The sequence below is a fragment of the Rhopalosiphum maidis genome, chromosome 1 (assembly GCF_003676215.2).
Source record: "Rhopalosiphum maidis isolate BTI-1 chromosome 1, ASM367621v3, whole genome shotgun sequence".
Lineage (NCBI taxonomy): Eukaryota > Metazoa > Arthropoda > Insecta > Hemiptera > Aphididae > Rhopalosiphum > Rhopalosiphum maidis.
In genome coordinates, this window is record NC_040877.1 from 12,515,231 (window position 1) to 12,540,606 (window position 25,376).

Genomic DNA, 25,376 nt, shown 5'->3' on the forward strand with positions numbered 1-25,376 from the left:
TTTATTACATAAATTTTTTTTCGTTAATGTAGAACTAGCCATTAGGTAATATTAATATTCTTGGTGTGATGACTTGATTATTTGAAATTAATAGTTTAATATGAACACTTCAAAGTTATTAATATTTTTTTTTTTTTTGAAAATGTATTGATATGTGAAAAAGATAAAATGTAACAAATTAATTATTTAATTTAAATCAATATTAAGATGTATGATTGGTTAATAATAACTCACTGCTTACATTGGAAATATAATAGGTATTATGTTGTAAATAAGACAAATATTCAATTGTTTTATAAATTTAATTTAAAAGATAACGTCATACTTTGTGCAAATGTAATCGTGCATTTTTAAATCCTTGTTAGTATAACACAGTGCATACAGATTCATCAATTAAGCGAATTTTGGTATTACTTAAATAACTACACAAAACTGACTTTATAAGTCTTGTTTCAATTAAGCATTACACATACGAGTACTTATATATAGAAAACATATAATAGTATAATACAATTACAAAATCAAACATTTTACTTTTTTTAAATAACGGACTTGAGTACATACATTTACTAACTTATATAATAGCTTTTGGAAGACCTGTGCATTTAAGACTTATATTAATTTAGTACCTACCATTCATTTTTTTTAATAATTTTGTTCTAATCAAAATATACTTCACACAACCGCACATATGAAACATATACGATTGCAAACAAATTAGTTTGAATGACACCTTGAATAGTATTAAATTGAAAGGTAATACAGCTTAATAATATAATATAAGCTTTAACCAAATCAAAATTGATCCGTATTTTTGTCAAATTTAAACCTAATAACTAATTTTATGTATTATTTGAACTGTGTATCTAAATATTGAGATCTATCAATTTATGAGATAGTTGTTTCTTATAAACAAGGCTAGAAGGATTCTTTTTTTTACTTTTATGTTCATGCCATTTCATGTTATACCTAATATAACGGTTGATAAAATTAAAGTTATTAAGATATTATATAAAAAGTGTACAGGGCTGGCGCTAGAAAAATTGATAGGGAGGGGGGATATAAATTTATTAATTTGCTGACTACATTTTAAAATCTATAATAAAATCTGCAAGTGTTGTCTCTGTCGACTATCTCACATACAAGTGACATAGGAAATTTTGCATTCAGAATAATCCATTAAATAATGTTATTTTAAAACTAGAGTAAATTTATAAATTGTAAGATTTAAAGATAAAATTATATAATTATATTTATGTACATCAAATTATTGGTAGCTTCTTCTATATTTAAAATCGTTGTTTTATTTGTCTAAAATAATTTTAAAAAATTATGTTAATCATAACTTACCGGGTAGCCGTGTTGGTGTGTAATTTCGTTGATTAATTATTACCTACACTTATAAAATTGATTAATAATAATATATACCGTTATAATAATGTTGTACTTTTATAATATTATAGATTATTATTTACTACACAAATATTTATAATTGTAATCTCAACCGCGACTATAAAACTATTTGAACACGACGCCGTCTTACCGCCATTTGGTCATATGTAATTTTATTGTTGTCATCCTTCGTTTTTCGTTTTTTCTTCCATGAATACTGAAATCACATGCTCGTCAATTTATATTATCAAGGCGATACAAGACGATATGTTCATTCGCCGACACCGACATTTGATAATAGAAAAAATAATTTACTACAATCTTCTACCACACGCGTTTTTCGGGTTCGACTTAATTAACAACTTTATGATATACCATAAGCATAACTATACCCAGATAAAATCAGCCCAGTCGGCCACTCATTAAACGTCATTGCCAAGCAAATATATGGCCACAATGTTGAAGACCAGTAAATTAATCTGTTACACTCGTAAGTCCTACAATTTTTCTTACAATACTATCCCCGAACTTGAATTTTCTATTGTATCTAATTTTTTATCGTTGTTTTATTTCCAGTGCCCAAGAACAAATCACCAGCACAACTGAACAGATACTTTCAGACACTGCATGTGAGTATACGCTATTGGGCGTGCAATTTTTTTTATTTATCATTACCGACTGGGTTTTGCGCAGAAATACAATGTTCCCCTGCAGAGATGCTTAAACGACGTTTTGCGAAGACAGAATCCTATCGGTCCGGTTGTGGGTTGTGCTCGAATGTATGCTGCACCTTCAGAGAAAAAAGTTTTCCAGAGGGTCAAACCTCATTGCAACATTGGTACCATTGGACACGTAGATCACGGCAAAACCACACTCACAGCTGCCATCACTAAAAGTAATGTTTTATTTTAACAGAATAGATGTAAAGTATCTATGTACCTATTATAATATTTGGCATACTATGTTTCTATCAATTTAATTCAAGGTTTAATATTTATTACTGATTGTCTGCTTATATTCCAGAACACATTTAGAGACAAAAAATAATTTTAATCAATTTTTAAATACAATAATACTTGATTTTTTGAATATCTACCATATTTTTATCATCTTTTCAAATATATATAGAATTGAATAGGATTCCTAATGGACTATATTTTTAAATCTTAGATTTTATTTTTAAAATAAGAAATGACCCTTAATTAAAATTTCCTTTAATAAAAATAAGTTAAATAGCATTTATAACAATACAAATAAATACATAATTTAATTAAAATAAAAATCCATATGAATTTTGATTTTTGATGTTTGAAATATGAAAATTGCAAGAAAAATATTATTATTTTTTATTTAAATTATATACAAATTACCTATAGATGGCAAAACATTAATGTAACTACCCTCAGGTGTATCATTTTTAATATTTTATTACACATTATAGTATCATTAATAGCTTCCTATTTCAATTGACTACTACCATTGATTATTATTTATAATCATTGCTATTACTTAATTCTTAAGTCCTTGATAAATTTAGTCCGTCGGACTAGTTCGTACTTTCATTTTGGCCAATAATGTTGAAATAAAAGTTCTACTACTGTTGCAGAGCATGTCCTGTAGATTTATTCTTCTGATTAGTTGTAGCATTAATTTTAGAATATTCTAAAATCAATAGTAGTAGATAATATATCGATTTTTGTAGATTTTGGAAGATTTCTGAAAGATCTTTCGATTTAGTTATTTTAGCCAATTCCTCAATCATCAATATTATTATTTGTTTTTATTATAAGTTAATTATAAATAACTAAAAATATTTGACCAAATTATGAATATATTATATAATACAATAGGTAAACTAGTGTAGCTATAATTTCCTTGGCAAACAGGGAAAAATTTCTTAACAATTTAGGAATTGCTAAAACATATTTGATAAAATGATAAATATTTTACTTCTTTTTAAATATTATAAATATTTAATCGTACATTAATATTTGAGTTATTTTTATATAAAAAAAAAAATATTATATTTACGAGTACAGTAGAGCGTTTATTATCTTCACTAACTGTGACCAAGGGAGGCAGAGGGTGCAGATAATCAAATAAGCATTAAAAATAAAGTTAAAAACTAATTTACAGTGAGAATAATGCATCTACAATAATATGATACATTAGAGTAAGCCATAGTAAATAATAAAATAATCTCACATTTCATAATATATATAATATACACGATAAAACTAAATTAAATTAAACAAAAAATAAATTTGTACAAAAATTCTGTGATGTGGATAATTGACGTTCTACTGTATATGTAATTATAGTTCATGATTTAATAATGGTAGTAGCAATGCCTCAATGGTTATCAATTTTATATAATTTAGCCACAAACCATGTATAGAAAAAAAATACTTATTTTTATCATATAAATAAAATTAAAAAACTTAATATTTTGAATTTTTGCGAATACACAACATAATGCTCCCACAACCATTTAAAAAAGTGAGATACTAATCTTAAAATTGGGATTTCTTCCTAATATGTAACTTAAAAATATTTTATTATATACTAAAATAAATTAATATTTGGTTTACAACTTACCAATTTCAAACATTTCAATAAGTATATATATTTTTTTAACTAAGTTTAGTTTTTATTAAATATACTATTATTTAATATACGACATTTGATCTTTAGTTTTGTCATCAAAAAAAATGGCCAAGATGAAACAATATGCTGACATTGATAATGCACCTGAAGAAAAAGCCCGTGGAATCACTATTAACGTTGCTCATGTTGAGTATGAAACTGAAGCTAGACATTACAGCCACACTGATTGCCCAGGACATGCTGATTACATTAAAGTAACAAATCAATGAAATATTTACTTAGCTTACCAAGTATTTATTTATTATAATGTTTTTATAACTAGAACATGATTACTGGAACTAATCAAATGGACGGAGCTATTTTAGTAGTAGCTGCAACTGATGGAGCTATGCCTCAAACTAGAGAACATTTATTATTAGCTAAACAAATAGGAATCGGTCATATTATTGTATTCATTAATAAAGTAGATGCAGCTGATGCAGAAATGGTTGAATTAGTTGAAATGGAAATTAGAGAACTGTTGACTGAAATGGGTTTTGATGGAGACAATTTGCCAGTTATTAAAGGTTCAGCACTGTGTGCCCTTGAAGGAAAAGAACCTGAAATTGGTAATACAATTAAAATATTATTTTTCTATATTTCTTCTAAAGATGTAATTAATTATTTTATGTGTAGGAGAAAAAGCTATTGAAACTCTACTGAATGAAGTAGACAAATATGTTCCACAACCAACTCGTGATTTAGATAAACCTTTCATGTTGCCAGTAGAACATGTTTACTCCATTCCAGGACGTGGTACAGTGGTAACTGGCCGATTGGAACGAGGCATAATTAAAAAAGGAAATGAATGTGAATTTGTTGGTTATAACAAAGTTATAAAATCTACAATTACTGGTAATTATATTTAGTGTATAATAATTAAGTTCACCATTGATAATAAAGATATTGATATGTACTAATATACGAACAGTTTTTAGTATCAGTTATTACTAAATGAGAAGATAGACAGCAATATATTCGTTTACTTCATGTTTTAATCATAATAATATTATCTACATAGATTCGTATAATAAAATATATTAACATGATTTTATAATCTTAATTTATATTAATAAATCCTAACCAACATTTCTAAGTAATAATATATATTATTATACATTACTCACACCTTTTGATTATAGTTTAAAAATCAGATGAATTGCCTTCAAACTATTGTAGTATTGTATAATATTATTATTTGTTTTAATATCAAATTATTAAAATGTCATGGGATAAAATTAAATAATATTTTGTTCAAACATTTATTTTTATTATAACAATATGTTTATATATTTGTTTATAATATTATTATAATGACTAGTTACTGATTACTACCCCACCATGAGCCTTAAACATGTTATTGCTTCATATTTTCATAATAATTATTTCTTTTATTACCTTCCCTGAACTTATCAAAAATATAAATAAACCCGTCTTACGTAAATACCTTACAATGATGTTAATTTTGATATACTTATTTTTTAATGCTTAATAGTCAAACACTAAAATAGTAAAAATGTATATCCATGAGTTATGTAACTGCATTCAACATAATACATTACAACAGTAATATATAAATGCAATTTGTATGTTTAAAATTTTATTTCATAATTTATGTAAAATAATCATCAATATTAAAATACTTATTTTTAGGGATTGAAATGTTCCACAAAATCCTTGAAGAGGCTCAAGCAGGAGATCAACTGGGAGCCTTAATTAAGGGTACAAAACGTGATGATTTGAGACGTGGAATGGTGTTGGCTAAACCAGGAACTGTCAAAATGCAAGACTTTGTCTCAACTCAAGTATATGTGTTAAACAAAGAAGAAGGTGGAAATGGTAAACCACTTGTACCTTTTCAACAATTGCAAATGTATTCAAAGACTTGGGATTGTGCTTGCCAATTGAACATTGTTGGCAAAGAGATGGTAATGCCTGGTGAAGATTGCTCGTAAGTATAAACATTTTTTTTACAATATTATTAACACAACCACTAGAAATTATGATTAATTAAACAAATTACTTTACTTGTTAATATTTTATTTTTTATTTTTATTGTATTATACATTATATTTTAATGCACTTCTTATAATATGGTTTTAAAAAATACATCAATGTAAACATTGAAATCAAATAAACACATCAGATATGAACGTTTGGCTATTGCCAAAAAAAAAAAACAATTTTCATTTATGTATAATAATAATAGAAATAAGAAAGGTGATATAAGTATATTAGGAGAATTTTGGCATGCTTAATAAATAGAATCAATTGTTAATGTTATGTTTGTTTTTAAAAGTATGGTTTAGTATTTTATGGTATTGTAATAATAATAATCTTTATTAAATATATTAATTACAACTATATTTTTCTAGTGTTGAATTGAAGATGATTAGACCCATGGTTCTAGAAAAAGGACAGAGATTCACGTTGCGTGTGGCTGGTGCTACAATTGGAACTGGAGTGATTACTGAAATTAAGAAAAGGTTATTAGATGATGAAAGGCGAGGATTATTGGAAGGTAAGAAAGCCCGAGAAAAGAAAAATGCCGAATAAGTCAAGAAGTATTCTTCAATGACACTGCAACTCCAGTATGTACATAAAGTTATCATTTTGTCTATCTCTGTTCTCACAAAGTGCATTATTGATAATATTGTAGTTTTAATATATTTAAATGTAAGCTCTATTATACGTTTAATAGTTATATTGTACTTTTGAACGTATTTAAAAAAATAAAATACATTTTATTAAAACAACTGTTTATCTTGTGTTATTGAGTATCAACTAAAAAATTTACTTCAGAATTATAATAGTGGGCAATGCAAAAATAAAATTTTAATTTTAGTGTAAAGTAATTTAGGTTCATACATAATTTAACAAAACTAAGAACAAAAAATTGTGTTTATAAAAATTAATTTCTAATAACTAACATGTGTACACGTTTTTACATATTTTGTTCCTGATTTGTTTAAATTACTATTATAAATATTTTTCCATAGGCTAATATTATTGGTTTGTAGAATAATGAGAATATATTGGTTTTACTCTACAATGTATGTGAATTTTTATTTTTTTTTTTGCCATTGCAAATATTAAGTAAAGGAAAAAATGCTGTGATCTTTAATTTTGTAGGAATGTACAAAAAAATGTTATAATTTGTCTTTACTAGAACTAAAACAACGAGTGTGAAAATTTGGAAATTATTTTATGGTTTAAAATGTTCAATTATAATAGCTGAGGCTTGAAGATAAAATACTAACTTTCTCATAAACTGTTCTTATAATAACCTAAACATAAAACATTGTTATAGGCATTTCAAGTTATACCAAGTAATACACTATGTAACATACCAACATATACTGTATAGTAGTACTACTTCCCAGATTTATATTATTGTTTATAATTTTTTTTTAAATTATCAAATAAAAATTAGACAAATAATAATATGTTTACTAACTAAAATCAATTTGATACTTTTAAATTATAATATTACATATATTTTTATAAGTGAAATTCGAGCTAAGTATAATAATATTATAAACTCAGAGTATTTCTTGGAAAGGGTATGGCATTACCACTACTTTTAGTCTATTTGGAATGAGATGAGACCTCGGTTACTAACTTGTGGGCATGGGTGTGGCTTTGCTACACATCAGGCGTACAGATAGTTGACACGGTGGGGTTGGGTTGACAAATGGGTGTTGTCTGACCACCGCTTGACAACTATTCGCGACCTAAGTCTCATTCCATTACAATTAGAGTATATGCTCAAATGCTTAATTATTAAGTATCTACTTATGCATGTTGGACTTATCACCTATAATGGTGTTATGTTTATATTATTAGATCAATATTATCTTAAGAAACAAATGCAATTTTACTGAGATTAAATGATTTTAAATAATCTCAGCTTACTTGACACTCAGTCATGCTGCAGCTGGTTCTATTTAGAGTAAAAAATAGATAATTTTGATCACTATTTAAAAAAAATCATTCTGCACAGCAAGTAAGTACGTTTATTTAATTTTTCTAAAAATTATTATGAAATATAAATATTTGTTATTTGAATTTAAGTAGTACTGTTTCTTTTTCACTTATTTTGATTTAAAATTATTTGTATATTGTATTCAATTTATTATAAGTTATAACTTTAAAAATTAAAACATTAATTTTAAAAAACATGATTATTTTTTTAAATCAACTAGTAACCAGATTCCAAATACCTTATATTTTGCAAAAGCCAAAACCAAATCTGTTTAAAAAAATAATCGAGAGCGATGACATATTGTAATTTTTAATGAATATTTCAATTCACGACAATACTTTCCCGATGTCTTAATAATATTACCTACATAGCTACATAGCTATATTGTATAATATTATTATTCTATTTCTTACAATAAGATTATGATAATATGGCGTACTGGATAGGCAATTTAACTACACAAATATTGTGATTCGTAAATTCGTTCTCCCAAAATTCTAAAAAAATACTATGATGTTTTTGAAAATTAATTTCTTATAACTAACCCTTGTTCACATTTAAACATCTTTATTACAAGTTATTTCTGATTTATACTATGCCCAACTTTTGTCATATTTATACTCGTTAATTTCTTTTTAGTTTTTTATACATATTATATACGTCAAAAATGGTATAAGGATTATTATATCCAAAAATATAGCCAACGCATTTTTATTCTACAAGAAATAAAATTTAATAATAAAAAAAAAATTAAATTATTAATGAAGAGTGCTCTGGACGTTAAAAATCAGATTCATTCCAAATTGACATAACTTTTTTATAAAGACGAATAGCAGCACATTATCATTATTCATGCCAAGAACTGGTGATCACGTGAATGTACATTATAGCCCGGTAAATGTTTGGTTCGTCAATATAAAATACATAATATACTATATTATAACATAATATTTTTATATAATTATAATAAATAATAATAGGTAGGTACTTATATTACATAATTATACCACTAATTGCCGTGCTAGATCCTGAAACGAGAACCCAAATACCAGCAAGCCAGTATAAGTATCTCTAATGGTCGTATTGATCGTTCATTCTTCCGAAGTTGCTATATTTGTCATTGTTCTTTGTTTCATATAATTTAAAATGTTTAAAAACACTAACCCTCCCTTATCGCTGTTCAACCAACCTACCGTGACATTAAGCTTTCAAACATATGATTATAATGTATCTTACGTATAATATATATTAAATCCGTATATACATTTATATTTAAAGGTTGATTTATGAATATTCAATTGAATACACGTATAATTAAATATACATAGGTATTAGGTACTATTTTAAATATTTAAAAAATCGTGAATAATACGTGCATTTATTTTTATTGATATTCATGTATAATTAATGTAATTATATATTGGCTATACTGGTCCTAAAATTATATATATACCTAGATTATCTAGTTGGTCGGTTGATGAGGTAGTTCATCAGTTTCTATTAGTCATTAATCCTTTGTCTACGTACATGTCTGATTGTTCTAAACACTGTCATATCTAGCTATTTTTTGGTAAGTTGACACACAACTTATTTAACGTTTGTAGAAGATCTTGGAGTAGCTAGTAGTTTTTGAGCTATTTGGCTCATATAGTCTAGACTGTCTAGAGATACCGATTGGTATATAAATTATATATAATAGTAAATAGTAACAATATAATTGAAATACTTTAAAAGTAAAATCAATCAATTTTAACGAATTATTGATATTTTATGTAAATTGTAAATATATAATATTATAATATGTACCTACAGAAAAGTACTTTGAAATCCACTTAGATTATATACTTAATAATTAAATAAATATGACACTTGAATATTTACCAGGACAAAAATGGCTTCGAAGAACGAGGACAATTTAATGATCAATACTCGATTAATGAAAATTACTGGATTATACCATTTATTGGATTCGCGAAGTCCAAAAATCTTTGGTCACAATGTGTTTAAATGCCTGTCGGTAGTTCAAATGTCGATCCTGGTATCAGCGATGATTGCATTTTTTTTAAACATATTTTATTTTCTGAACGACATCAATACAATAATACTATATTCGATGTTATTTACATCCGATCTGCTTTCGATTTCTAAACTTTGTTTCACAATCGTAAATTCAGATACTATATGGAACTGCATACAGATGACATCTATCGACGACTTGTCTTATAAATATCATGATCGACGCATACTGAAAGATGGCCAAATGAAGTCCAAATTATATTCGATACTAATTATGTTTATGTGGATGAATCTTATAATATCTTGGGCATTTGTTCCGTTATTTGTCACAAGCTATTTTTTTAAAGCAGAAGTCGAAAACAAGATTTACAATTACCGCTTCAACATAATGAATTTCGTATTCCCTGTCACTGATCAATTCTACAACGACAATTTCATGATTTATTACTGTATAGAATTTATCGTTCTGATCCTATGGGGCCATTGCACAATGAATTTCGATGTACTATTGATGTCGACGAGTATTACGTTCAAGTATCAGTTAAAGACTATAGCAAATTCTTTTAGTACATTCAGAATTACACGCAATGATGTTAAGAGTAAGTTATGCTTATACAAATATGTATACTTTTAGTTTGTTATAATCGTAAGATATATAAATAATTACGCGTCTATATCGATTACCATTTTTTTTTCATTCCCGTATCATATGATGTCAAGATAATCGCACAAAAATTGTTAAACATCAAAATGAATCGGAAATGATGTTTGATTTTAAGAGTATAATTTACGATCAACAACGTGTCATTGAGTAAGTATAGTGTGCAGACACCAAAAGTAGGTATAGTGCCCATATATTATTATCAGCCTTCTATATTAAGACTACTATAGACTTTTTTAACTCAATATGATTTTAATATACATAAAATAGAAAAATACAATTTGCACACAACCACATATAGAGAGTATTAGTCATGGCGGGTTAACATTAAAGTTCAAATACAATCAAAAAGGGAAAATAAATAAATAATGTTATAATAATGATAGATATAATCACAAGTAAAACATCGAACAATTGGTTTCTCAGGACACAATTATAATTGACTCATAACAATATTTATTTTACAGTACTGTATATACTTTAACTGTATATATACTTTCAATTTCAATAATAGAGTGCACACAGTGTCGCAGTGAAAAAGTGAATTATATTAATTTTTCAAATACACTTTAAAAATAAAATCTAAAACTGATTTTGGTAATTAAAGAATATTTATTACAATTTATATATGTATGGGAAATTTGATTGAGACATTGGACACTTCGGCCTATGCAAAATTACAGCAGGACGTGCTTAGGCACACGCTTATGAAACCTATAATATTATTATGACCCGGTATTGGTTTAAAGTTTATTTCACGAGTCGTATTAAATATTCATCTCATAATATTTAGACCTAGATAATGTTTATTCTTATTTTTCGCAATTATTGCTACTAAAATAATATATAGCCATATAATAGGTGTCCACATACAAATAGAAAATATGGGTTGTTTAACTTTTATTTTATATCTTGAGAACTTTAAAATTATACATTATTCGAATACACGAATCTAAAATCCGGTGGTTAAGTTTAATATTCTGCAATATTCATAATTGTTCGTTTTAAATACCAATAATTTTCTTTTATCATCTAAAATATACTTTTTGACAACATTATTATTTATCTCGGTGTTTCGTCAAATTATCGCGATAATATTGTCGCGGTAATAATATCGCGGAAATAACGTCGTGGTTCATTTCATAGCACATCAATAATCTCGCGCGTCATTATTATCGCAATATTTATTATTTAAAGATAGCAATAATTTGTTTGCTTCATGTACGAACGCCCGTACACGACAGTATTCGTTTGGTATTATATTATATTATAGATTACACAAAGCGCAGCAGGACAACTACCGAGTTAAAATCAATTAAAGCGTACTATTCAGCGAATTCGAAAAATCGAAACATGTGTGCTCCACTTATTCAAAAATCGTTAAACAATCTTAAAATACCAGACGAATACAAGAAAACAACAAATGGTGAGACTTTTTTACAGTATGATAGCGTTAGTTATGACGGTTACCATGATAGGTTTTTAATTTTTACAACTGAAACAAATTTAAAGTTAATGTAAATATGTGAACATTGGTTGGCGGATGGCACTTTTTCGTGTTCACCTCATATTTTTAATCAACTTTACACAATACACGGAGTTTGTTATTCAAATGTCGTACCAACTGCATATATTTTACTACCAAATAAGAGAGAAGAGACTTATAAACGCATATTTCTTGCATTAAAATCCTTACATCCACAACTCAGTCCAAAATCTATTATGTTCGACTTCGAAAAAGGTGCAATGAATGTTGCAAAATGTGTATTTCCTTCAGTCGATATAAAGGGCTGTTTTTTTCATTTATGTCAAAGTATTTGGAGACATATATACAGTCCAACGGATTACAGTCCAAATATTCAAATGATTCCGATTTTGCTCTTAATTTGAGAAAACTAGCTGCACTTGCTTATATTCCAGAAAATGATATAGTGTCCGCCTCTGAAACTTTACTCAAATCTCAATTTTACCAACAAGAAATGTAATCAAATTTAATTGATTATTTTGAAGATATATGAATCGGTAGACCTAATCGTAGAACTAGAAGAGCCCCTTTATTTTCAATTTGGAATTGTTATTCAATATTAAACGACGATATTCTACGAACAAACAATTCGGTCGAAGTTTGGCATAATTATTTTAATTCTACGCTAAGTGCGCACCATCCATCGATTTGGGCATTAATTACTGCATTAAAAAAAGAAGAAAGTTTAAACCGTTTCAAAATTGAACGATATACTGCAGAATTTGAACCGCCAAAGAAAAAAAAAATATAAAGATTCCACGATAAAACTGAAGAAAATATGTGATGACTATAGAAATAAATCAGTTTACGACTACTTACGTGGTATATCACACCATTCCCAATATCTACAAATATAAATTAAATTAAAATTAGATATATGACTTAACTTGTAATGAAAATAAAACGCTATGTATTATAAAATTATTAATTATATATGACTGTACTAATTATTTTGTACTAAAATATTTTTTTTACTTAAATTGTCACGAATTCTATATTATTGCGATATTTTTGTACCAACGACATATTTATTTTTGCGATATTTTGACGTGTATCCATGTATCTCAGCTTCTGATAATTATTTTAACGATAGTTATGCTAATAGAACTACTACATAACTAGTTATGATTTTAAATAATTTAATTTTTTTTTATTATAACAATTTTTTAATGATTTCTTTATATTAAATTTTTATCTTCGGCGAGATCTTTAATCACACAATAAATAATATTAGAATATTACATTACATCATTTACAAAATTACCAGCTGCAGGAATCAAATTTCACTGTAATATCAATCTGCAATATAGTCTTTTATTCCACTAAACTTGTTATGCTTCAGATTCATTCATAAAATAATTTAATTACAGAAACATGAGAAACATTTACCGAGTAATTCAACCTGTGGTACTTATTCAATTAGCTTCTGATTCTTTAATAATAATTCTACTGTCCTGTATCATAATGATGGTAAATTTTATTTTATTTAGTTTATTATTATAAATAAATACATTATATGTGAGAAATCGGATATTTACCGGGTGGCGATTTTATTTTATTCAGAACTATTTTAATAGTATATCATTAATGGCTGCGATGAACTTAAGACTATTTGCAGCGGAATCGACCTTTATATTCCACATTTATGTTATCTGCTACTTATTTAACGATGTCAACCAACAAGTACGTTACATAGCTGAATAAATCTAAACTATTATTTTTATTACGTATAATAATTAATAGTTTTTGAATAATTGTATAACATTTAAAACTTATATATTTGTCGTACACGCTTAATGTATTATACACGTATATACCATACGGTAATATATTTGCACTGCTCTATGATGCATAAGGCATACGTGTCTGTCTACTTGTCGAAACTTACAAGTAATGTCATACGTTTTCATTTTATTTAAATAAAAAATAAAACCTATTTAATTCATTATATGATAATTTATATTAAAGCGTTCGCACTGTGCTTTTTACCCACACGCCTTAACCCAACGCACTATACAACACGGCCGGACTACGACCAGATCGATTCAACGCCCTTATTATTAGTTTACGTTATATCGTTAGTATTTAGTATTAAAGTTTAAAATAGTGTGTAGTCTGTTGGTACTTTACTGTAGTTCTTTAAATCACGAACGATTTAATATTTAATTAATATCTAATACCTCATCGTTTTATCGACTTGTCACAACCATTCTACGTCATTTTTCACATTGTTTTTAGAAAGATTCGATAAATTTTGCTCTGTACAGCAGTGATTGGACGCAAAGCAGTGTACAACATAAAATTCTACTATTATATGCCATGCGTATGAATAACGCCGAAAATCTGAGACTACAAGTGACGAATAATAAAATAGTAAATTTCAAAATGTTTACTGATGTACGTACAATTTTTTGTCTCTTATTTTAATGCATATAACAGACATGTCTTAAGGAATATAATTTTACGATATTACATATTTTATATTGAATAACTATTCACTCGTTGTTCGTATCTAATTTATATAAAATCAAACGTCGTTCGTTGTGTTAACGAATCTCGTGCAATCAAATTGAATTGTGTTACGAATTTACAATGCATTTTATTATTATGTTTTTAATGCATTAAAAGCTAAAAATATGATTTTACGTCTGTTCGTATAGATCATGCGGACAACGTATTCAATATTATCAGTGTTGGAAAAGATGTGTGCAAAGAAGACGTAGGCTATATTATTATGACGAAACTAGTAGTGGGGATTTGTATTCGAATGTTCGGACATAACACATAACATTATATAACTTATTATTAAATACCGGATTTATATGCATTTACAATTTTAAAATATCCACTTAAAAAGTTTCAATTATGCACATAAAAAGCACAAAATATGCAAAATAATTTTTGATTATTACAGCTAAGTATATTTATTTATTGTAAAATTATAAAATTAAAACATTAATGATGGAAAAAAATAAACTACAATATATTTTATGATTGTGATGAAAAAATATATAATTTATTCGTTATTGGAAAAACTTTAAATAACAATACATGTTAATCCATTTTCTAAGTGATACCATTTTGAACTTGGACACTTAGACATTGTAAAAATAGCTAACACAGACAATGGTATATAAAATGAACACGTTTTTATAATATGTTCACTATTGCCGAATGTACACATCGAACTAAAGTCATTAGTCTGTCAAGTCCGTGTTCTGTAGTATGGACAAATGACAATAAATCGATAATGTTAGACGAAATAGACAAGATAAAAATATTCGATATGAAAATCAATATGCAATGAATTGGGTAAGTCCTATCATGTTTATAACTTATTATAAAATGAGTAATGACTTACATATATCTATTCTATAATCTATAATATGTATATAGGTATATATATATATATATATATCATGTATAAATGTATAATATTATATATAATAATATACTATATATAATTCAAATAATATATTACATTTGTATAGGTGTTTGCTAGTTTGCTATAATGTGTTGGCCATCTAAATTTGTTTAGGCATGTATTTTTATGGTATATATGACTTATTGAAAAATCCAATGAATCTAGTTGTTTATAATAATGTTTATAAAAATGACATTCCTAACAGTTTAGATTAGGGAAAAGGAACCTATACGTTATAACGTACAGCTAAACTGGCTGACAATGCTAATTTTCACACCGAACTTGTTATATAATTATAATAATAAATTAATAAACGAGAAAACTCGCTTTGGTTATCTTCTTTTGAAAGTTGAAACCGAAACTATAGAATAGATACCTAATTACCGTGTAATTATAGTGTATAATAAAATTAATATTATATTTTACCAAATAAAATAAAATCTTGAATGTTAGTTGAATGATATTTCAATCGTTTTTGGATGGTTGTCATACTTATATTACCTATTTATAGTATTTATATACCTACTTTTTTCTATGCACATTTTTTGTAACGATAATATTGTTTTATATTTTTATTCAATCAAAAAATAGAATAATACTATTTTCAAACAGAAGTTTAATAAATTATAAATCTCCTCGAAATACAATGATTGTGCAAAAAGGAAGAGCGAAATATCAAATTATAAGGATCCTATATAATACAAGTTTAAACAAATTAAAGTTGATTATACTCACTAGTAACTACTAAACTTATATAGCTATATGAATTGATCTATTACAGTATTACGTAAGTTTAATGATTAGACGAACACAAAATAAAGTATACTATACCGATTATACTTTTATACGTTATTTCTTTAATTTGCGTTTTGTATAATATATTGTACGTAGTTAAGTACTAAGGCCAACCAAGCCCCCCCCCCTAGTTGCGCTTCTGAATTATTGGTTTACTCTTCAGTTTCCTAACTTTTTCTTCCAATACATCTTGCTCCCTATATAGTATATAACATACTACAATGGTAATATTTGTACCGTTGAAAATATATTTGAACATTTTCCTTATTCTCTCAAAACTAGTAAGTGTGGTCAACCCCTCCAAACGTATAGTTGAAAATGCGTTAGTTTAATTGCGTACACAAAACTCCTTAATTTGGTGAATTGTGTCAAAATACGCCTGTGCACTCGCTTCGGTGCTATAACCATTCTGGATTTGAAATAAAATGATTTACTGGTCAGCGAATTTATGATTAATACATTTATTTTGTCTCTCAAAGACTAGATTCGTAATACTTGTATCCAATAATATTTTTCTTATTGCCTTGTATGTTACCGTGCTATTGCAAGGTGTTGGTAAAATGGTAAAAATAAGTATTTATTTGGCTTATCGTTTTTCATATTCCCGATGATCAGCGAAAAGTCCGTATTTATAATTGCATGTTTTTTCTATAGTTCGAAATCTACGAAACTAGTGTCTGAAGTAGAAGTCCTGAATCGTGCGTATGCGTGATAAGCAGTCGGCATTAGAATGTTGAGCGCTTGCTCAGAAAACTATTTTGTAGTCGTACTCGGATAGTTGGAGGCGCCGTCTGGCACCATAGGCAGTACCAATCTACCGACTGATAAGTAATAATGATTTAAGGAAACGTAATATTATATTTTTTAAAAGATTTTCAATTTTCTGTGTTGTGGGCCAAATGTATTGATAATAATTGTGTATAAAATTATAAAACAAAATTAAAACATTTAAATGTCTATACATAATATGCAAAAACATGCGTTTTTAAGGAAAATATGTACTTGTACCCAAAATATGCAAAATAAAAATTTTTAATATTATTTATGTAGGTATTATTATTGATGTAAATCCATTTACTGCGTGTCATTGCTTATAAAAGTATGAACAAGCATTATATACAAAATCCGGTCTTTACTTATATAATATATCTAGTCACAAAATAAAACGTTTTAAGCAGTATTTATATCTAATGATGAATTACAAATTGCATATAAATGAAATTTTATGTACGATATTAAAAGTATTGAAAAATAATAAAATGCATAAATCAGTCAAAAATATTGTAGTAATAACTATTAAATGACATTTTTATTGTGCCTCATTAAAAATGGTGTGTAAAAAAACATTAAAAGCCATAAATGATGACATAAGTCAATTATTGTGGTGTATAACAATGTTCCATAAATGCCTAGGTTTCGTCGCCTTAAGGAGGATTAACAATAGGTATTAAATATTAATAGGCATCTAACATTAAAGTGTTATTTATTTCTTTATTGTATTACACGTTTTAAACGAAAATACGTGACATATTGTTTTGTAAGTATGATTGGATGAGTTGTAAATATTTCGTGTTCGTCAAGACACTAAAAAATACGACGGTTAAAAAGCACTCGCGTTATCATTATTTTATAGTCAATCGACATATTTCATCGTTTTTCAGGTATTGACATTATCATATTATAAGCTGTGTGTACAAATCACACGTTTACATTCGACGCACCATAGCAGCAAGTAAACAAAAACATAATCAAAACATCAGAACTCCAATATGTCGTCGTGCAGACGTCGTAACTAAAAAATGAAGCAAATAGAAGCCATAGCAGTACTGTCCGTCGAGTCGGACCAAGTACGGTTCACGGTAATATCGAACAGGGACGGTAGCGAAGTGGTCACGTCGGCGGAGACGTTTCCGTTATTAACCGTAGAGCCGGACGGCCGGAAAGTCGAGAGAAATGATACGAACGCACATCAGTCGGTCGAGGTAGACGATCGGCCGCACTCGCCGTCCGACGACTCGGCAGACTGTCAGCGGGTGAGCTGTTCGGAGGCGAAGGAACCGCCGATTGGCCCGGGCCACGTGGAACAAGACGCGAACGTCGTATGGGACGCGGTGCTGCGGGTGACCGCCGACGCGGTGGACACGATGTGTCGGGACGGCACGCCGGTCACGTACATCAAATCGGTGGCGATCGCCAACGAGATGGCCACGCTGGTGACGTGGAACGCGGTCACCGGCAAGGCGGTGCACAACCTCGTCCACTGGTCGGACGCCCGGATGGCCGACGGCGGGACGGCCGCGGCCGCCGAATGGCTGCTCCAGCGGTCGGCGGCCGTGAAGTGCACAGCGGACAGCCGCCGGTTCGGCACGCTGGACGCGTGGCTGACGTGGAAGCTGACGGCCGGCAAGACGTACCAGACGGACGTGACGAACGCCTCGTACACCGGACTGCTGAACTTGGCCACGCTGTGCTGGGACCGGGACGCCATGCGGTCCCGCGGTCTGGCGGCCGCCTCTTGGCCGGCACTCCGCCGGCCGGACAAGCGGTCGACCGCGGTGATCGTGGTGGGCCGCCTGTACGGGCTGTCCGTGCACGTGACGATGGCCCGTCCGGGCGCCGCGTTGTACGCGCAGGCGTGTTACCGCCGCGGACAGGTGGCCGTCACGTTGGCCGACCGGACGGTAGTCGCGCTGGGCGCGCACGACCGCGGCCCGCCCCGTCGACAACCGGCCCGGGGCCCGAGACCCGTGGTCGGCTACTGCGAACCGAACATGGCCGACCGGAAACGTCCGAGAATCGTGTACGGACTGTTGGCCGTGTCCGGGGCCACCGACGCCGTCCACTGGCTGAAGAACATGGGACTGGCCAAGTCGTGGGACGAGTGTATGAACGCCTGCGCTCCGGGGGGCGCGGCCGCGAAGACCGGCCGCAAGGCGTACATGGTGCCGGCGTTTGGTGGCCTGCCGTCGGCGCCGTACGGGCGGCCGGACGCGCGTCCCGTGGTGTGCGGCATCGGCGGCCGCACGGGGCGCGCGCACTTGATCGACGCGGCCGTCGACTCGATCTGCCACAGCACCAACGACATTGTCCGGTGCGTGGTGGCCGGTTCGGCGTCGACACTCGCGGCACCCGTGCACGTGGACGGTCCGTGCTCGGAGCTGGACGGCCTGATGCGGCGGCTGGCAGACGTGTCCGGCCACGGGCTGGCGGTAAACCGGCCGGACATGGCCGTCACCGGCGCGGCCCGGATGGCAGCGGCCGCGCTGAACATCGAGTACGCGGACCGGCACGAGACCGTCCACTACGTGCCGACGTCCACGGCCGAACAGCGGTCGGCGTGGGACGGTCAATGGGCGAAGGCGGTGCGCAGGAGTTACGGCTGGGTGGCCGTGGACGGCCGCGAGTTGAGAGACCGGTACGCGACGGCGTCCGCCGACCAACGGCCCGGCCGCACAGGCGTTTCGCGACTGACCAACGTGCTTCGCCGGGTCGGTTACTGGTACAGCATGAAAGTGTACGATCTGCTCTACGCCGTGCGCAGCTATTTTACGCCAAACACTCATCCGCACCGCGACGCGATCGGCGACGGCTCGCCCGCCACCGACAACACCGTGTGCGAATCCGCGTGAACGGTTTTATGCTCGAGGTTGACGCTTGTTCGATTTATAGACTTGAATCACACAATTTTTACTGACACATTATTATTTTAACTATACATAATTTAATGTTCCGATAAAATTAAAAGGAAAACATCGGAATAGAGGAGTTAAATTTGTGATCTAAAATCGAATAAACATTTATCCGACATTTATCTACAATTTTTTTTAAAAAAAAAACGATATTTTTTACTCTATAAAACATTTGTAACACTAACGCCTAGAATTTAATTAATAAGTAGTGTCGGTACAGTGTCCACACACGATCGTATTGTATTTAAACAGTGAGGGATTCCTTGGTCTATAACAGCGTTTCCCAAACTCTGGTCTGCACGCACGCCGGAGGGGGGGGGGCATGGACGTAAATTGAAAATACTATAGGTACACTAATTTTTACATTTTACAAGTCTTAGACTAAATTGATTAATTTATAAACGAAGAATCACAAAAACTAGAACATTTCATAAAATGTATTATTTATGTATTTCATAGACAATTGAGATTTAAATGGGTAAAAATAATTGAAAATGCCTATAAAGTTCATAGTAAATGGTTATTCATTTTTCAATTAAAAAATATCGAAAATTTATTGCAACAATATTTTTTTTATATGTATTTCAAGTTAGAATTTCTTGAAAATTACAAACTATTTTATTGGTAGAAATTCATCAAAAATTTCTGTTTAAACCTCAACTTTAAAAATATCAATAAAAGGTTCTTTGTAATATGTCCTAACCTATATTAAAATTGACTTTATTTACGTTTTTAAATACGTAAATCGTCTCTGAAACACACATGATCGATACCTATGTTGTGAAATTTCGAATTTAAAAACCTACTCTTTCGCCCAGATATTGCATGTTAGTAATGTAGTTTTTTTTAAAAAAAAACCGTTTTTCGAGGACATCATAGTAGTTGATTTTTAGATCGATAATCACAGTTTTTATTTTTTTAGGGCGTTTTTACAAAAAATATTAAAATAGGCTGTTAGCATGCAGTTAATTAAAAATCAATAAATTATTTGGAGTTTAAAATTAAGAGTTCTTAAATAATTTACAAAATCAATAATGTGAGATTGATTTTTACTATGTAATTTATATTTATATCACTGTCTTGAGAAGTTAATAAGACAGTAATACATTTATTTTTAAATTTTAATCCGTAGTTATAATCTTACAACTGTCGTCTATCAAGTAATGTCAACAATATCGATCAAGATTAAAACAATATATTATTTATACAATATTTTTCAACAATTATTAGTATTCTATTTTTATTTCGTTTTAACTGTACTGGCACAGCATATAATTGAGCCGAGCAATATCAATGGTACATAATAAACAGGGCCACCAATAATTAATACCCAGTGGGCTGCGATACCGCTATAGTGGTGCCCCCGGTCAAGATAATGTATGTTTAAGAATTTACAATGAATAACAATAATATTTATTATTTTGTTAGTTGACATTAATGACACAATTGACACATATCACTATATCAAAACCTTACCAAAGAATAATTAATATTAATATCAGCATTATTATTTAGGTACTTTTAAAAAATTTTAGGCAAATTATTATTTAAATACAACATATTTAAACATTAAACTGTCTTGATTTAGTCATTTAGACCACAAAGGAGTTAATTAGTAGTATATAATAGTTAACATATTGAACAATATTATAAAAATAAATAATGTTTAGCAAATATTAAATACAATTTCAGTGAGAAGTGTACCTATTCTTTGTTACGGTTTGAATTACCTACCATTAGTATTAATAACAATAACGATACAATTTTACCTACCTTAATATTATGCTGTATTTTTTATTTTTTTAAATAGAAGTTTTTTAGTACATTTAAAATTCAACAGATTTCAAAAATTTTTTTTTCTAAATTACAAATAGTTAACTCTACAAAATGGCTATTTTAATTTTTCTTTTTAAAAAGAAAATCAAAACATTTTTTAAAGGTTTTTGACTTTTTTGTAATTAGAAAATTATGAAAGGTAGGCTATTAATCATAATCATATATTATACTGAAAAATTTGAACTTCAATATCTGCATTATATTTCGAATTACGATTACTGACTTTTCAATTAATTTATTTACTGTATATTGTATAATATTTAGGGCGCACCTACCGAGATTAGGTAGAAAAAATACTTGTGTTACCTACATGATAGGTATTATGTTTTTATATTATCCGATTTGTTCGGTATTTATATTATATAAGAATATAAGATTATATTTATTTCACATATTTGCATATACATCATGATGGACACTAGACACCTATTTTCAGATGACTTATCTACCGGTTTACTCGTGTACAGACTCTGTAGGGTGAGAACTTGGACAATACATGATCATTTTTCACCTGTCGAATCACCGTAACGTTGTACGTATTTCTGAAACTTAGACCGTTTGATAAAAATAGATTTAATTTTTTTCAATCATAAACATCGTAACAAAGAGATTTTTGAAGAGAGATATAAAGGATATATTAAAACCATATACTCGTAAGTGTCAAAATGAAAAAGTGGTCTTCTGTTATTTTAAAAAATTCACTTGTTGATAATGCAGTCGTCTGAGTGTTTTTGTTCCCTCGCCAAACAATAATTTAGCATTTTCCTCGAATAATAATAATAATTTTTCGCCTACCCGCGGGGGGTGCGTTAAAATTATTCAAGTATGTTAAATGGTACGGGGGTGCGTCTCTATAGAATCAGCTTTTTTATTCTACTGAAAATAAATATTACAGTCTACGGATACACTCTTCTATAGATCAATAGCATATACAATTCACATATTATATACTATAGCGAGTACAAATATAATAATATTTAAATTGTTCGACTATATTTGAATCGAACGAGTGTTGAAATAAATAATAATACATTTTGACTAATTAGTAGTATTATTAGTATTTCCTCATTAGTATCCTAATATTGTTATTTGTTATTATATTTCATAACTAGCTCCCTTCAATTATTGTGTTGGAATATATAAGTCTACGTAACAATATATTCTATGGAGTGTCATAACAAGTAGCAAACTAATAATTACCTACCTAATGGCTAATACTGCTAATAGTTAACATTAATAATTTGAATAAACTACTGGTTTGTGATAAATTTTCGATAGATCATTTACAGCACCGGTGTGGTATACATGTAGGTAATATGTAGATTGAATACTAAACGAACGTTACCCAAAAATAATCTGATAGTACAGTCTAAAAAAAAAAACAAACCATTCAAAATTTTTTTTTAATTTCTTTTATTACAATTTTGATACAACATAATATGAATATTAAACACAATTTTAATCAATAATTATTATAGATACATAATTAGGTATAGATATATGTTAATGTGAATAATTCCTTATACTTAAATACTTAATTAATAATAAGTCTTATTTAAAAATAAATATTAATAATATTATTATATAGGTAGGTTGTAATCTACGGTCAAAAAATTATAAATAAAATTGCATATAATATAATTAGTACATTTTAAAGTAATCTATTGGCTTTGTATGAAAATGCTCATAATATACATTCAACAATTAATTATTTTAATTTTCGATAATAATGATTAATAATTATTAGCAATAATATCATCTGTATCTGTCAGTCTGTCACCAGGTTTTTACCTCGCATATAGGTAAAAATAATTTGATTCGCCTAAATGACCACCGCCCAGAAACAGACAACAATCAGTCGACCGACTGATTATTCCCTTTCGAGACAGGGTAGATACAGATAAATTGTTATTTATTGACAATACGTCATTGTTGGTATCTGAATTGTGTGTTAACTGTATCATAATATTAATGTTACAAGATTTTAATCCCTTAAATTAGATAAATCTTATTATTTAAGTTCTAACATAAAAAAATAAGTTTAATAAAACTGTATCATTCACACAGTAAAACCATACAGAGCCAACACATGGTACAATATTCCAAAAAATTAGAATTATCAATATCCAGACCTTAGAATTTAGATGTTTATAATGAACAAGAATCTATTTTTTTTATAGTTGTTCAAATATTGAAATATAGGTGATTCAATATTCAAACATTGTAATAAAAATAATTGTTTACCCGTTGTTTCAAACAAATTATTTGAATGACATTCATGATGATAATTACACTTAGACATATTTTGAAATAAAATGTAAGCACAATAATAATGTTATACTTAAAACAAATAGAAAACATTTGAATTTTGAAGAATTGTTGCAAATTATTTCATGAGAAATTATTGAAAATCCAAAGTTTATAATCAATTATAAAAAATAAAAATACCAAAGACATGACAAGCCAACAAAACAACAATAGTTGTTGATAGTCAATAAAATTATCAATAAAATTTAAATATAAACAAAAAAAAAAACACAATAGGCATAATATCCTAGGAACAAGTTGATTTCATACCAATGCTCTTAAACATACATTTGTTCATACAAAACTAATCCATTAGTAAACTAACAGGTAGTCGCTTAAACGAACTTCTAAACTTAAATTTAATAATAAAAAAAAATTGTAACTTTTCAATAATATCATATTGTGATACTGTTTTAGTCAAATCATTGTAAAGTATTATAATAAAATTCATAATTGTGGGGAATATTTGTACATACTTTTATAATTACTCTGTTATACTTATACATATAAAAAAGTGGAATCATAAGAAATGTTTCCATGGTGAAAATCTAACAACATCTACTGTTCATCTTTTTCTTTTAATAAATATTATTTTCTTTTTTAAAATATCTGTTAATTTTATTTTTATGATTCTGCAGGGCATGCGCAAAGACAAACCTATACAACTGGAGTTTTAACTTGGAAATACATTTTTTTTAATATTATATTTTATGTATAAGTATAAGGAGATGGGAACAGTGGGCGCAGGCACTTACGGTACAGTTATGAAGTGTTTTAATGTGATAAATGAGCAGGTGGTGGCGGTGAAAAGGTTGCGTAATTCAATGGCTGGTCGCCAAGGTGCTAGACAACGTCGGCACTGCGAAATGATGGTGCGAGAGATTTGTCTATTGCAGGCACTCAATGATGATCATATAGTATCAATGATTGAAGCATTCAGATACAATGGTTACGTTCATATGGTGTTTCCGTTGATGCGTTACAACCTTTACAAATATTTGGAACTAAATGGTGGAGCGTTAACTATAGATGCTACCAAAGAATGTATATATCAAGTGAGCATATTTCCAAGATATTATTAACCTAAATTGACCTGTCCT

At 29.7% G+C, this 25,376-nt stretch overlaps 4 protein-coding genes across 4 annotated transcripts; all 4 read left to right on the forward strand.

Moving 5' to 3' along the window:
• The first annotated feature begins 1,683 nt into the window (after positions 1 to 1,683).
• LOC113560819 (elongation factor Tu, mitochondrial-like) lies at positions 1,684 to 6,795 on the forward strand. Its single transcript, XM_026966910.1, has 8 exons — positions 1,684 to 1,882; positions 1,969 to 2,021; positions 2,086 to 2,287; positions 4,087 to 4,253; positions 4,322 to 4,607; positions 4,675 to 4,893; positions 5,692 to 5,989; positions 6,414 to 6,795. The coding sequence occupies exons 1-8, from the start codon at positions 1,840 to 1,842 to the stop codon at positions 6,592 to 6,594; spliced, it is 1,449 nt and encodes a 482-aa protein (XP_026822711.1). The 5' UTR covers positions 1,684 to 1,839; the 3' UTR covers positions 6,595 to 6,795.
• A 3,119-nt stretch (positions 6,796 to 9,914) lies between these two features.
• Positions 9,915 to 15,000, forward strand: LOC113556593 (odorant receptor 46a-like). The gene is made up of 6 exons (XM_026961679.1): positions 9,915 to 10,638; positions 10,760 to 10,850; positions 13,596 to 13,695; positions 13,789 to 13,908; positions 14,464 to 14,622; positions 14,886 to 15,000. The coding sequence occupies exons 1-6, from the start codon at positions 9,915 to 9,917 to the stop codon at positions 14,946 to 14,948; spliced, it is 1,257 nt and encodes a 418-aa protein (XP_026817480.1). The 3' UTR covers positions 14,949 to 15,000.
• Positions 15,001 to 18,243: 3,243 nt separating this feature from the next.
• LOC113556667 (glycerol kinase 2-like) lies at positions 18,244 to 20,073 on the forward strand. Its single transcript, XM_026961797.1, has one exon. It carries the CDS (start codon positions 18,244 to 18,246, stop codon positions 20,071 to 20,073), a length of 1,830 nt encoding a protein of 609 aa, XP_026817598.1.
• Positions 20,074 to 25,004: 4,931 nt separating this feature from the next.
• On the forward strand, positions 25,005 to 25,358 carry LOC113556749 (cyclin-dependent kinase-like 4). Its single transcript, XM_026961919.1, has one exon. It carries the CDS (start codon positions 25,005 to 25,007, stop codon positions 25,356 to 25,358), a length of 354 nt encoding a protein of 117 aa, XP_026817720.1.
• Positions 25,359 to 25,376: the final 18 nt, after the last annotated feature.

Coding starts and splice junctions, on each gene's coding strand:
- LOC113560819 (XM_026966910.1), top strand. CDS start 1,840: ATGGCCACAATGTTGAAGACCAGTAAATTAATCTGTTACACTC. Junction 1,883..1,968: donor TAAATTAATCTGTTACACTC/GTAAGTCCTACA, acceptor TTTTATTTCCAG/TGCCCAAGAACAAATCACCA. Junction 2,022..2,085: donor GATACTTTCAGACACTGCAT/GTGAGTATACGC, acceptor GGTTTTGCGCAG/AAATACAATGTTCCCCTGCA.
- LOC113556593 (XM_026961679.1), top strand. CDS start 9,915: ATGGCTTCGAAGAACGAGGACAATTTAATGATCAATACTCGATTAATG. Junction 10,851..13,595: donor GATCAACAACGTGTCATTGA/GTAAGTATAGTG, acceptor ATTTAATTACAG/AAACATGAGAAACATTTACC. Junction 14,623..14,885: donor ATTTCAAAATGTTTACTGAT/GTACGTACAATT, acceptor CTGTTCGTATAG/ATCATGCGGACAACGTATTC.
- LOC113556667 (XM_026961797.1), top strand. CDS start 18,244: ATGAAGCAAATAGAAGCCATAGCAGTACTGTCCGTCGAGTCGGACCAA.
- LOC113556749 (XM_026961919.1), top strand. CDS start 25,005: ATGGGAACAGTGGGCGCAGGCACTTACGGTACAGTTATGAAGTGTTTT.